Source organism: the organism of the source record quoted next, unplaced genomic scaffold (assembly GCF_019419815.1).
Source record: "Pyrus x bretschneideri cultivar Hongxiangsu unplaced genomic scaffold, Pyrus_bretschneideri_v1 Contig11, whole genome shotgun sequence".
Classification (NCBI taxonomy): Eukaryota; Viridiplantae; Streptophyta; class Magnoliopsida; order Rosales; family Rosaceae; genus Pyrus; species Pyrus x bretschneideri.
In genome coordinates, this window is record NW_025999402.1 from 7,400,164 (window position 1) to 7,414,858 (window position 14,695).

The 14,695-nt window shown below is 39.2% G+C and overlaps 2 protein-coding genes across 2 annotated transcripts; both read right to left on the reverse strand.

The window, feature by feature from the left end:
* Positions 1 to 219: 219 nt before the first annotated feature.
* On the reverse strand, positions 220 to 5,385 carry LOC103934051 (putative leucine-rich repeat-containing protein DDB_G0290503). Its single transcript, XM_048573058.1, has 5 exons — positions 3,558 to 5,385; positions 2,243 to 2,800; positions 1,375 to 1,547; positions 876 to 1,277; positions 220 to 827 (listed from the first exon to the last, which is right to left on the reverse strand). The coding sequence occupies exons 1-5, from the start codon at positions 5,383 to 5,385 to the stop codon at positions 369 to 371; spliced, it is 3,420 nt and encodes a 1,139-aa protein (XP_048429015.1). The 3' UTR covers positions 220 to 368.
* A 2,024-nt stretch (positions 5,386 to 7,409) lies between these two features.
* On the reverse strand, positions 7,410 to 13,458 carry LOC103928355 (FRIGIDA-like protein 5). The gene is made up of 4 exons (XM_009337388.3): positions 11,523 to 13,458; positions 10,081 to 10,635; positions 8,354 to 8,526; positions 7,410 to 8,268 (listed from the first exon to the last, which is right to left on the reverse strand). Exons 1-4 carry the CDS (start codon positions 13,456 to 13,458, stop codon positions 7,663 to 7,665), a joined length of 3,270 nt encoding a protein of 1,089 aa, XP_009335663.2. The 3' UTR covers positions 7,410 to 7,662.
* Between the last annotated feature and the right edge of the window lie 1,237 nt (positions 13,459 to 14,695).

Here is a 14,695-nt window from a genome sequence, read left to right on the forward strand (position 1 = left end):
ACCATCCTTGAAGGCAATATATCATTGTATACCAGGAAGTATTGAAGCAATATTCCAAACTAATCACATACTTCCACCGTTTTAACTTTTTCACACATATTCATGTACGTGAGTAACTTGGCACGTATTCTTGTACGTGAGTAACTTGAAATACTGCTGCAAGGAACTCGTCTATAAACATTGAACATCTATATTAATGTTTTCAAAATACTAGTCCAACTACGTCAAAGATTTCCAAAACTCTTGGATCCAAAAAAGCCAAGTGAAGATTTCAACAACTGAGCCACAAGAGGGTGGCAAAAATCAAAATCAGCACGCACAATTGGTTCTTCAAGGTTAGCATGCATGGCTGGTTCTTCGTACTAGGTTTAATAATAGCCATATGTAGGAGGGTTGGGCCAGAACATGTACATGTAGGCAGGAGGGACGGTTGACATTCGGTACGGTGTAGCTGCTGGTACATGTATCCGAGGACGTTTACTTTGACGTTGTTGCCGTTGAAATGTGGAGTCGGAAGCACTGGCACTGCGTTTCTTCTCGTTTTTCTCCTCTTGTTGGACGTTGGAGGCAAGAGATTTCTTCTCTGATTTCTCCTCTTGCTCGACCTTGGAGGCTGATGGTTTCTTCTCCGTTTTGCTCTCTTGTTCGACCGCGGATGCAAGAGGGGGGTTCTCTGTTTTCTCCTCTTGTTCGACCGTGGAGGCATGAGATGGGTTCTTCTCTGTTTTCTCCTCTTGTTCAACCGTGGAGGCCAGAGACGGTTTCTTCTCCGCTTTATCATCTGGTCCAACCTTGGAGGCAAGAGAGGGCTTCTTCACCTTTTTCACCTCTTGTCCCACCTTGAAGGCAATAGACAGTTTCTTCGCTTTTTTCACCAGTTTCTTCACTTTATTCACCTCTTTTCGGACCTCGGTGGCAGGAGACGGTTTCGTCTCCTCCTCGCCGACCTTGGAGGAAGGAGGGGATTTCTTCTCTTTCTGTCCGACCCTGGAGGAAGGAGAAGCTTTTCGCTCCTCTTGTCCAACCTTGGGGCAAGGAGACTGGTCCTCCTTTTCCCCCTCTTGTCCGACGTTGGAGGCAGGAGACGGTTCATTCACCTCTTGCTCGACCTTGGACACGAGAGATTGCTCACAACGTCTCCAGTTCTCCTTCATTTTTTCCAGCTCAACTATCAGCATATCGATGCCCTTGGATGGGTAATCAGACTCGAGGTTGTAATCTTGGAAGCATTGAGTCACAGCTCTTAGATCAGCTATTAAATGGTCTACAACCTCCTCCTGTGAGCAAAAGTAAGCCTTGCCGGATAAGCATTTAAATTGGATGGCTTAGATTTAGGAAGCAGATATCAGACGGTCCAAAACAGAGTGAAAGTACCTTTTCATCAAGTGATTTCTTTTTCCTCCACATTTTCCTGCAAGACTTCCTTGCACCCTCCACATATTCTTTTAGAAGCCGTACCGGGGGGAACTTTTCAGCTATCTTGAAGGTGCAAATAAGTCTAGCAGCCTCTAGAAGTTGCTTCCTCTCAATTAGCTTCTTAACAAATTCTGTTACATGTAAAACGGAATTGCGTGATCATCAAACTGTCAAGAGACGTTTCAAAAAAAAGAACTGCACTCAATGAGCAAATGCATTAACAAAGGAAATCATATTTAAGATGGAAAAGAAATAACAATCATAACTAAGCCGGAAAACACAGTTCCGTGAGAAAACACATGTTTAAACGATACTCTCATCTAGGAGAGGATAATTCCACAAACTAAATTCCGAACCAATCAAAAAACACATTTCTGCAAAAATTTACAGAGCTCCCGAAAAACATGAGCTTACAATGTAGAACAAATCCAGACGAAACCAGCCAAAAGAAATCTCTAAACAAGATTTTACTTAACTTTGTCGTGCATTTTCCTATCCCTCATCTCGTCTCATGAAGTTTATCTTCGGTTTCTAAGTCATTATCCAGCCATTTGCTAATACCCAGTAGCTCCTGGCGGCAGTGTAATACGAAATCCAAGATAACTAGGTTTAAGAACCCGAAGATAACTATTCAAGAACCCAAATATAACTAGAGCACAATATAACTATGAGTCTAATCTATGACATCTAGGACAATGTTGTTAAAAACTTTAGCCAAAATATTGCATAGTTCAGAAGAAATTAAATACCATTCCAAGAAATAAATGAGCAATAGTAAGTGGACCACAAACAGCACACTATGAAAGCCAATTTTCAAGAAATTTACCTGGGACAAAACCAAGTGTCTGGCATATTTTTAGGGCCTGCTTATGCTGATAAATCATCCCAAGAATCTTTTTGATCTCATCTTCATTTAAACGATAAAGCAATCTGTATGTAGCTAAAAACTGCAAATATCCCAAACTCTCCGATGAATTTTCAGTGTTGCCCTTCATTTTTGCTTCCCACGTGTACGCTAGCTTTATTGCATCCTCTTTCACATGAGGTCCAACATTCGGAGAGACTCTCATTAGCTCCTCCAGAAGGTCGATCATGCTTAACATGAAAGTTTCTTCTAAAGCAACCTCTCCTCTACTCCAGTATCGAGCAAAAGATGTTTGAATCACATCCAACACAAGTTTTGCTGGGTCTGATGACATTTGAAGAGCAGCCAACATTTCTTTTTGCATTGAATGATTTTGTTTCATATGCTCAATTAAAATCCCCTGCAAAGTCCTTGCATCAATGGTGGCACTTGGTTGAAAATATGGAGAAGATAAAGTTGCTTCACTTTTGGCCAGTGAAGATTCAGGTTCCACAATTTTGACAGAGGTTATGCTGCACTCTATGCAATTACAGTAAGGTACAAAAAATGGTAGTAGATAGGTTACCGAGGGTAATTCTGAATTTAAGATTTTACTGAAAGATATTTATATCATTCTGTACCAAAATAAAAGAGATACTAATAGCATTCCGTGCCACTTGTGCTTTCAGTGAAGAGATAAGGTGCGGTGGTGGTAGCATACCAATTAGGTATAAATCTTATTTTGCATAAATGTCAAAGCATCAGATGGTATTATGTGGAAACTGGAGAAAGTGACTGCCTAAAAATATAATTTAGCATCAAGGATGAAAATCATGAAATGATATACTGATGAGCACCATGTGTTTGGCACCAGCACTGAGATCACGGCGAAATAAATCAGTAGAAAAAAACATGGACAAGAGATGCTAGGAGCCTCTAACAACATAGTTATAAAATGACCACACAGCAACTATTACGATTTTCTGACTAGGAGACGGGATAAAGTATTTAGGAAAAATCAAATAAAAACACTTCTTTGCAGAATACAACTAGGCCTAAAAGGATCTCTTGTTTAGAGATATGCTTAAAACTCATTGCTTATTAACTTCTTAAAGTAAATGAACACTCTACGGTTGTACTCGAAAATGCATAAGTATAAAGCAAATCTACAACGCAAGAACTATAAGCATTCAATTTCCCTTTTTTCCATCTAACGCGGAAACATATTCAAATAAGGGAAAGAGAATTATACAAATTAAAATTCAGATATAAATATGAATAAAAGAAAAAAGCTTACCGGGTGCCTTATCTGAGATGCCAAGGCTCAATCCAGTAGCCTGTGCAACGTGTGCTTGCTGACCAGCCACAAGAAGAAGACTTTGAAGCTCACTCTCAGGATACGTGGAGGTCAAGTCAAATGTAGTAATAAGCAGCAAAAAACCCAGAACCTCCAACCCATTTTCTACTGCCACCGTCATTTTATCCTTCCAGTCACCTGCCAACTTTCTTGCTTCTTCCCTCACCGGAGGATTAATTTGCGGTGAGACTCTCTTTAACTCCTGTAACAAAAGAATACAACTCCTCCTAATAACGCTCACGTCAAAATCACACTCCTTATTTTCCACAACCAAACTTGAAGGGTAAAACCCTTGCATTGCATCCAAAACTAATTTGGCGGGGTCTGATGACGCTTGAAGAATCCCTGAGATTTCGGTACCCAATAAATCATGTCTCTTCAAATGCTCGTTCAGAAACAACTGCAAGTCCTTACTACTCATGTTGATGCTGGATTGGATAATTGCGGGCAAAGGAACAGAGGGATTGTTAGCAGGATTATGTTCCAATTGCTCAATCTTCACCTGAGAATTAAGGATATTAGTCTTCTTCTCCAATGCCATTTTCTTGGAACGTTCTTCAGCGGATTTACGAATAGAATCAAACTTTCTCTGCCTAAATTCAAGCGTTCTGGCCTGTAGTTCAAGTTTCCTTTCTTTAACTTGAAGTCCATTGGAGAGTGAATCCAAACGCTTTTCATGTTCAAGTATCATTTGTTGGAGTGAATCCAAATGCTTTTCTTTCAACTGAACGTCATCGAAGATATCATTAACCCTCCTATCAATCAAATGAAGTTCCTCTAGTTTCTGCTCAAATCCTTTTTCTTTCAGTTCAAGCTTCTCCAACCATCCGCAGAGTTCCCTTTCTTTATATTCAAGTTTACAGGACCACTCCTCCATTGGTTTCTTGAGCAAACAAAAATCCCTCTCTTTCAACTCCAATTCCCTAATTGCATTCTCTCTGGATTCCAGTGTATTAGAGCATTCAGCCAATGACTTCCGAATCAAACTAAGTTTCTCCTTTTTCGATTTCATCTCTTCCTCACATCCTTTGATCGATATCTCAATCAAACTGAGTTTCTCCTTTCTCAATTTCGTCTTCTTGTCACATTCTTCAATCGATCTTTCCGCCCTTCTAATCTCCTCCTCTTTCAAATCATACACTTTAGTCCGCTCCTCAATCGACTCCATAATCGAATTTAACCGCCTCTCCTTCAACTCAATATCATCTCCGTACTTGCTCAACACCGTCCTGACCTCTTCCACTTCCTTCTCTTTAGCCTCAATCTCCACAGACCTCTCTTCCGCATTTTTCACAAACCAATTCAATATCTTGTTCCGCTCTTCGATACATCTATCAATTGAATCCCGCTCCCTCTCCTTCTCTCTAACCAAGCTTTCAACTTCCGAAACTTGCCTCTTTTTAACATCGATCGACAAATCAACCGATTTCAAGCGGAGCTTACCTGATTCATACTCCTTCACTTTCTCCGCAATCGACTTCTCGATTCCACGCAATTCCAAAGCTTTGGCTGCCATCTCCGAGTCGAATCTCAACTCTGACGCCTCCAGCCGCTTCCCAAGATCGTCCATCTCCTTCTCGCGGTTCTCGAGTTCTTGTAATCGGGTCCGGATCTCGCTACGGGTCGACTCGAAGTGCTCCTCGAGCTCCTTCCACTGCAGAGAAAACAGAACGACGGAGTTCGCTTCGGCATGCAAGCTCTCGTACGCTCTGCAGAGGCTGCTCTGCCTCTCCTCCGAGATTCTCAAATCCGCCTGAATCTTGTCCATTCTTTGCCCTAGTTACAAAATTTAACCGCGCGGACGCAGCCACGGTTGGTGGAAGAAGTGGCGGAGCTGGAAGAAGAAGGCGAAGAGAAACCCTAGCGCCGTGTGGAGATTTTCCCGCCTTTGTGAAGGTTCGGTTTCTTAAAACCCCTAAACAGAGTAACGAGAGCGCAGAGAAAAGAGAGCGTTTGTGTATTGTTCAACTACTGTGTTCACGTGTTATGCTTCAGAGATTACAGGAGGGACACCCAATGCATGCAATTTGCCACGTGTCCAACTATTTCGTTCGTATTGTTTTCTTTCATATTTAGGGGATGTATTCAATTGAGAATTTGAGAGATTTTTATGGAATTTAATTGATTTGTATAGATTTCATATAAAATTTTGATTCAATTCCTTCAAAATCTTATGGGAAGATGTGAGATTTGTGGATACTTAAAATACACTACGAAATCTCTCCAATTTCCTCTAATTCCTCAACTTTCTCAAATGCTTAGGGGGTGTATTCAATTGGGATTTTGAGGGATTTTAATTCTTTTAATGAATTTAGGGTATTCAATCAAGATTTTAAGTGATTCTCTGAAATTTAAGGTGTATTCAATTAGGATTTTAAGATATTTTATTAAAATCCTTAGAAATCTAGGTGTATTCAATTAGAATTTTAAAGAAATTTACAACATTCCAGGTGTATTCAATTAGAATTAGAATTTAAAGAATTTGGAAAAGTTGAGGAATTAGAGGGAACTGCTAAGATTTTGTAGTTAAGCATCTACAAATCTCACATTTCCCCATTAGATTTTGAGGAAATTAAATTAAAATTTTACATGGAATCTCTACGAATCGGTTAAATTTCATAAAAATCTATGGATAAATCCATTAAAATCTCTCAAATTCCTAATTGAATACAACTCTATTAGTCATTTAATTTTTTTGGAAAGGATATTTAGTCATTTAATTGACTGCATTTTTCCCACCACGACCATGCTAATATTTATCCTGTTGAACGGATTTAAATTTCAAAATTTGTAAATGGATAATGGATTGATAACAATCTCGAAATTTAAATAAATCTCATAATAATAATAATTTGAATATTGTTGACAAATTAAAATGTCGATTTTGTTCAACCCAACCTTAAGGATAAAAATCTTGTATTTCATATTCGCACGCTCGATAAATGAATTTTTGTCCTCTGAGCAATACGTGAAGAAAGCTCAGGGCTTATTTAAAAGTTATTTTAAAATGACTTAAAAAAATTTTGGGTGAAATTGTTTTTGATTTCCAAAATACTTCCGTTCATTTTAATCTCATTCCTAAAAACTTTTATTTTTTTAAGCAAACTAATGAAAAGAGCTTGAAAATTTTAAGTTTTAACAAAATAAAGGGTAAAGTAAATAGTATCAGAATTGATATTTTAATGTAAAAATGTGATTTTTCATTAAAATGAACAAGTACTAAAAACTTTTCGTTAAAGTTCCCATATTTTTTTTTTCTCTTAATTTGGTGTTTTAAGTTGTGGTGCACAACATGAATGCATTTCAATGATTTTTGCCGTGGAGTTTTTGTCAATCACAACTAAATCAAAGTCACATATTGTGCACGTGAGAAAGAAAGGAGTTGTTCATGTGTTAACAAAACACGTCACTTATTATTACAATGTAGTGATATTCCTCTTCACTTGTAAGTGAGAGATCTACGGGTTCAATTTCATCAAAGACGAATTGTGGCAAAATCGAACCACATTGTTATAGCTAGTCTAGTGTGAGAAAACATTAAGACTTGTTTTGTAAGTGCTTTTAAAAGAATTGAAAATGTTTTTTGTAAAAATGTTTTAAGAACTAATCCTTCGTAAAAATCCAAAATGGATCATGAAAAAACCCTTTAGGTGCTTCCTGCAAGAAGCAAATACATGGTGCTTCGCTTAATTTCACCAAAACATTTTCAGTCATTCAAAAAACACTCTAAAACGAGCTATAAGGTTGTGGATACATACAACTCCAAGTCAAGTTTGGACCCAAAAAAAAAAAAAAAAACAAAAACAACACTATCTATGCCAAAGGGTATTTACAATAGTCAGGTCAGATTATGTCGCCTCTCCTAAATAGTGGTAGTGCAACTTACAGAAGACAACGAGTTGCCAACTTATAGTGCCACCATAAAAACTAAGGGTACATTACGAGGAAGGTATCCGTAAGCAGCATTGCGAACTAGGACGGGACTTCAGAGTTACGCAGTGGTCTTTCCTAGTTAGTACGTATAGCAGGTTCATACTCGGTCTAATCACGATTCGGCATGGCTTTGAAAATTCTCCCCAGGCAACGGACCTGGCTTCCGATAGCCTGGGGTGATTAGTGGTGATGAATAGGATGTACCAGGGGAAGCAGATGTCTGATTATACATATTTCGACGTTGTTGTGGTGGTTGAATGCGGCGAGGCAAAGTGTTGGGTTGACGTTTCTTGCCTCTTCTGTGTTCTTCTGATTCAGCCTGGGAGGGAACAGATCTTTTCTGCTCTTGTCCCTCAACAGTGGAAGCAAAAGGCTTTTCTGCCCCTTGTTCGACATTGGAGGCAAGAGGTTTGATGTGCTCTCGTCCCTCAACTCTAGGGGAAGGAGACTTTTTCTGCTCCCGTCCCTCAACTTCGGAGGCAGGAGACTGTTTCTGCTCTTGTCCCTCAACCTTGGAGACTCGAGAATTTTTCTTCCCTTGTTGTTCAACCTTGGAGGGAGGAGATGTCATTTGGCGTCTGCGATTCTTCTTCATGTTTTCCAGAAGAGCTATTCGTGTTTCAATGAACCTGGAAGGGTACTCGGACTCGAGGTTGCAATCTTTGATACATTGAATCACAACTCTAAGAGCAGCAATCTGGTCGTTTACACACTTATCCTGTGAACAAAGGTAAAAAGTATGAGTCAGTAAATGTATATTTACATTGAAGATATCGGATGTCGAAAGAAAATACAATGGTTACCCTTTCAGAAAATAATTTATGTCTCTTGCTCATTTGAATGCACAACAACTTCGCATTCTCCACAAATTCTTCCAAGAGTGGTGCTGGCGGGAACTTCTCAATTAACTTAAACGGGCAAATCAATCGAACGGCCTCAATTAGTTGCTTCTTTTCAATAAGACCCCGAATGATTTCTGTTGCATATAAAACAGAATTGCAGGATTTATCAAAACTGCTCCAAAGAAGTTTCAAGACGAAAATATCATAGTAGTGCCACCCAAACATAAAGAAGGTAACGTTGACAAATGCATTAACAAGAGGAAAAAAATTTAAGATGGAAAAAGATGCAAGTTAAAGCAGAATCAAAATTATGCAAGGAAAACACAAAATACCAGTGAGCAAGAACACCAACTCAGGAACTCTAAATCGTAAGAGAGGATAATTGTTCCCATATAGATATCAAATTAATGAAAATATACACGTCGGGGGAATTAACTGAGGCCAAAAAGATCATTATGTAGATAATCTCTTCATAGCTTAACTTTATTGTACATTTACCCATCTCATATGACGTACTTACTGTTGGTTTCTTAATCCCAGGAGCGGCTTCTCTCCTAATCTATCTTCTCCTAACCCACCTAAACTTTAAACCTCATCATACAGGTGTCATATTAAGATCCTGTGGCTCCGAACAATTTTAAGTTTTTGTTTCATTTTTTTTCCATTTAAAACATATAAGCAATATACCCAATTAGGGAAAGAAAAGAATAATGCGAAAACTAGGAATGACAAAGAAATAAAAACTGAGAAGTCGAATTGTCAACCGAAAATTGCATACTAATTTTCATTGCTGTTTTCAAAAACCCTGGCAACTGTTAGTAAATTGTGAAACTATTATTTGTTGAGTGGAAGAAAAAGATTGAGCAACTTGGAATCCCTTTGTTTTGAGAACAAGCATCATCATACTCCGGAAATTTGTAACCCTGCACTTTTCACAAAAGGATTTGAATAGAAACAGAAAACTACCTATCAGATTAATCCACCAAGATTGCAAAATTTATCAGCAAATCAAACAGCTACCGGTCCAACATGTGTCTCTCAATAAAACCGTCTTTCGAGCTTGTAATTGCAGCATTCTTTTCAAAATTATGACCTACGTCCTACTTTCCAATAAAAAAAAGGGCTAGAGAGTAGGATGGGGTCTAATATCTTGAGGAAGAAAGATTATAGAAGGTTGAGAAAGCTTCACTCTTGACATTGAAGAACAGGGATGAACAGATGAAGTTCTTTCATGTGTAAGAGAAAATTTCTCATTCTTATTCTTTTTATCAACGTATTTTCTTCTCTCTCTAATATTGCTATCAATTTTGTGTATGTTTCAATTGGAAAGAAATAAGAAAGACTGAAAAAAGTTTTAATCCACGATTTTGTATTTCACACATTGCATGGTGATATTAAAAGCTTAGTTTGGTTACGAGAGAATGGATTAGGAATTTAGGACAGAAGCCGCTACCATCTCAATCATCTATAAAGCGTTAAATAACACCCAAGCCATCAGCTCCTTCAGGCAGTATAAAACCAACAAAAAGTAACTATCACACTAAGGGGCACAAAAATGGCATCTGGGACACTTATAGTGACTGATACCTATGGCCAAATTTGGGGAATTTTTAAAGAGAATTTAAATAGCATGCCGATAAACTAATTTGAGTAACTACCACACAGAGAAATTAATTTAATAAACTTACCAGGGATCTTATCAGCTAAACCAAGCGTCTGACATATTTCTAGCGCCTGCTTCTGCTGAGAAATCCTTCCAAGCAACACTAAAGTCTCTCTATTAAACATGGAAAGCAGTCCATATGTAGCTATGAACTGCAAAAAACCCAAAAGCTCGAGGGGTTGGGTACTGGCACCAATTTTCAATTTCCAATTGATTGCTAGCTTTAGAGCATCTTTGTTAACATGATGTCCAACATGCGGTTTAATTCTCATCAGCATGTTGAGTAGTGAAATGTAATTTGCCATGACAATTTCTTTAAAACCAGCATCCTCTATTTTGGAGTATTTATCAAAAGAAGTTTGCATCACATCCATCACAAACTTTTCTGGTTCTGGTTCTGATGACGATTGAAAAGCAGCCCAAGTTTCGGTCTGTGTCAAACGATCCCTACTGAAAAGCTCATTTAAAAACCCCTGCAAATGAGTAGCACTAGCATCTCTGGTGGCAGTTAGCTGAAGATTCGGAGAAGAACGAGTTTCTGCATTTTTTGCCGGTAAAGATTCTGGGGCCTCAATTTTGGCTGTGGTACGAAACAAGAAAATGCAGTGGGCAGGTTAGAGAGTGAATAGTTCCAAATGTAACATATCAAATGTATCCAGAGCATTGTGTCCTGTCGTGCTTTGAGTCAAATGGTAAGGTGTGGTGTGGGTGTGGTGGTCATAAGCTATCACTTCAGAATCCTATCAAAGCAAAATGTACTTGTTTTGCAAACTTGCAAGCATAAGATGGTATTATGGGGAAATTGGAGATAACGATGGCCTAAAAGACCAATTCGGAAGTATATGTAAAATGTGCAATAAGAGGATCTAAGATGAAATGGCATCAAAAGAAGATGAGATAAATGAGAAGAAAACTTGACGCATGCTATAAACGACCAATTATGAAGTTCATGAAAAAAATTGCAATAAGATTAATTTCCCAAAAAAAAAAAAAAAAAAAAAACTATTTTGGAATAAAATCTAAGATGAAATGGTAAAAGAAGAGATTCTTCTGAGATAAGAGAAGAGAACTAGATACACTACGTAATTGCAAGATAATCTGTCATCTTTGCAAAATATGACAACCGTTGCAAAAATTTCTCAAGGGACTAGTAAACAATCCTGCTCTAAACTGCAGACACTCTAAGGCATGTCGAATAGGAAAATTTTCCATTCTTAATCGGAAGAGATAAGTTTCCTTAGTGAAAAATTCATCTTCTATGGACAACAAACGAGCCCTTAAAAGGCATCGTTGCTGCTGATATACAGTTCTACTTATTGACTGAACAAGGGTGAGAAACATAATAGGAACATTCGACTTTTCAAAGTAAATCAGGAAACCATTCATATATGTATGCAATAAAATAAAGAGACAACACAAGCAAATTAGAAATTTAGATATAAATATGAACAAGCAAAAAGATTTTACCAGGTGCCTCACCAGTCATACCAAAAGCCCAGGATAATTCAGTTGTGTGTTCATCCTTAGCAACAATCGCACAAAGACTTTGAAGCTCCTTCGCATCATAAAACGAGGTGATTCCATATGTACTAACAAGCCGCAGAAAACCCAAAACCTCCAAGCAATTGTCCGTCCTCATTTTAACCTTCCAATCACCTGCCAACTTAATTGCTTCCTCTCTCACCTCAGGGTTAATTTGGGGGGAGACACTCTTTAAATTCTCCAACAAAAGGCTACAAGTCATCCTAGTAATGCGTAAATCAAAATCACACTCGCTTTTGTCCGCACTTGAATTTGCATGGTAAAAACCTTGCATAGCATCCAAAACTAATTTTGCCGGGTCTGGTGACGCCTGAAGAGCAGCTGAGATTTCACTACCCAATAGAACATATGTCTTCAAATGCTCATTTATGAACAACAGCAAGCCTCTACCATCCATATTGACGCTGGACTGGTTACTTGAGGTAGAAGGAACAACAACATTGTTGGCAGGGATATGTTCAAATTGCTCAATTTTCACATGAGAAAGAAGAATACTAGTATTCTCTTTCGATTTCAGGTTTTGGGTGCGTTCCTCAGAGAATTTTTTTATCGAATCAAATCCTTTCTGCTTCAGTTCAAGCTCTTTGGTCTGATCTTCAAGTTGCCTCTCTTTCAATTCCAAGTTTTTGGCGCGTTCTTCAGTGGATTTTTTTATCAAATCAAGTTCTTTCTGCTTCAATTCGAGCTCTTCGTCAAGGTCTTGAAGTCGGTTCTCTTTCTGTTTAAGTACCTGCGAGACAGATTCCAAACACCTTTCGCCTTCCTTCAACTTTTGGAGTTCCCCAGCTTTTAACTCGACAATTCTCTCTCCCAATCTAACTTCCATCTCTTTAAACTCAAGCTTACAGGACCACTCCTCCAATGATTTCTCACGCAAGCACAAATCTTTATCCTTTTTCGAGTCTATTTCCCTAATCTTTTTCTCTCTTGATTCCAGCGCATTCGAGCACTCCACTAATGACTTATCAATGACAACAAGTTTCTCCTTTTTCAGCTTCAACTCCTTGTCACATTCTTCAACCGCCCTTTCCGCCTCCGTAATCAGCTTCTCTCTCCATTTCAACTCTTTGTCGCACTGTTCAACCGCCCTTTGCGCCTCCTTAATTCTCTCTTCTTTAAAACCCAGCTGCTCCTCCTGGACCTTCATCAACTCTTCCGCCCCCATAATCTGCTCCCCTATCGAATTGAACTCCTCCTTGCGCTTCTCAATCAACCCCCTAATCTCATTCAACTCCCTCTTCTTCAACTCAATCTCTTCGACACACTTCTCCAACGCCTCTTCAAACCCCCTCGCTTCCTCCGCCTTCACCTCAGCCAATTTCGACTTCTCCTCCGCCACCTTCAACTTCTCCTCCACCCTTCTCTCAACCCAATCCAATTTTTTCTGCCTCCGCTCAACCCGCCTCTCAATCGAATCGCACTCCCTCTTCTTCTCCACAACAAAACCCTCAGCCTCCATCAATCTCGTCTCTTGCACCACAACCTCATTGCTACATTCCTGAATCAATGACTGGAGAGAGTGCAAGTGGTTCTTATTCTGTATAACATCCTCAACCTTCTCGTCGATCAGCCTCTGAAGCCCCCCCAACTCGTCCGCTTTCGATTCGATTTCAGAGTTGAACTTCATCTCCTTCGCCTCCAACTCCCCGTACCGCACCTGGACCGCCGTCTCGCGACGGGCGAGTTCCCGGAGTTGCAACTCGAGCGAGTACCGAGTCGACTCGAAGTGCTCCTCCAGATCCTTCCATTGCACGGCGAAGATAATAAGCGCAGTCGCCTGCGCGTGTACGCACTCGTACGCCTTGCTCAGACTCCTCTGCTTCGTCTCCGCCTCCTTCAGTTCCGCCTGTATCTTCTCCATTGTCTCCGCCGCCGCATAAACCCCAGGTGAAACGTCGTCGTCGTGCCGGAGAAGCCAAGAAAAACAAGAAAAAGAGAAGATGGTAGTGCTCGGAAACCCTGGTTAAAGCAAGACTGCTTGCCGTTTCACACGGTAGCCGGAAGGGGTAGTGGACTAGTGGAGTGAGTGGAGTAGTGGAGACAGCGGTGGGGCCACGAAAGCATACAGGACGCCACGTGTGCGAATCTGGATGCTTGAATCCTTGGGCCCAATTGAATGGAATTGCTTTACTGTTTGACTTTAGGACCCTGGACCTGGACGACAATTATTGGATTGTGATACCGTGGATGTTAAACTGCCGCAAATTCGTCTGCGATGGTAATTTCGTAAATTTACTCTACTAAATATCTTCTCTTTCCTCTCTGACCCCGCCATATTGTCTTTTTCTCGTCGGCCCACCATCTCTCTTTTTGAGGCTTCATAAAATTTTCACATTTTAACCGTTTTATCGTATATCTTGCAATTATTTTTCGTTAATTACTATTTATGTTTAATATTAAATACAAAATTAAAAATAATTTCTAACGCAAGATATACAATAAACTGTTAGGATGTGAGGATCCTTAGTATTCTCATAATTTGGATCCAATTGGGATCCAAATCCCATCGTCTTATCCCCATCATCTTTTCCTCACCGACCCAACCATCTTAATCATGGTCTTTTTCATTTTTTTAAACAAACGATATTATGTACATGAAAAAAGAAGAGATGAGCTTAACTTCATAATAATTTATTAATAATGTAGTTCAAATTCGATTTTAGCAAAAATAAAACCCAAGACAAAAGAATACCACGATGGTGGTTTTTGTTGTTTCCGCGAAACGAAGATCATTCACTTGGCCAATGAAGCGGGCCAACCTCTTTTTGGCTCTCCACTATACTGCGTAGCCATTGACTCGAGTTTCACAAATCAACGAAAAGAAAAAATTATTCCTACGAGGAGATCTCTTTTGGTTGCCATTTCCCTTTCAATCGAGGTCATCCCCTTTTTCATCCTCCCCACCTTTCGGTGGCTTAAGGCGTAGGAAAAAGATTCACCATAAGGAGAAAGATTTTAAGTAATTCGATCAAACCGATCGGGAATCTCATCGTACGAAGTGGCTCTTCTCATTTTTATATTCCTTTAAATTTTCTTTTTCTCCTAACCCAATCATATTCTAACTTTTTTTTTATGAAAATTTGTATGTATGTATTTTT

Coding starts and splice junctions, on each gene's coding strand:
- LOC103934051 (XM_048573058.1), bottom strand. CDS start 5,385: ATGGACAAGATTCAGGCGGATTTGAGAATCTCGGAGGAGAGGCAGAGC. Junction 1,548..2,242: donor GACACTTGGTTTTGTCCCAG/GTAAATTTCTTG, acceptor TACATGTAACAG/AATTTGTTAAGAAGCTAATT. Junction 828..875: donor TGAATAAAGTGAAGAAACTG/GTGAAAAAAGCG, acceptor GTGGGACAAGAG/GTGAAAAAGGTGAAGAAGCC.
- LOC103928355 (XM_009337388.3), bottom strand. CDS start 13,458: ATGGAGAAGATACAGGCGGAACTGAAGGAGGCGGAGACGAAGCAGAGG. Junction 8,527..10,080: donor TTTAGCTGATAAGATCCCTG/GTAAGTTTATTA, acceptor TATATGCAACAG/AAATCATTCGGGGTCTTATT. Junction 8,269..8,353: donor ATAAATTATTTTCTGAAAGG/GTAACCATTGTA, acceptor CTTTGTTCACAG/GATAAGTGTGTAAACGACCA.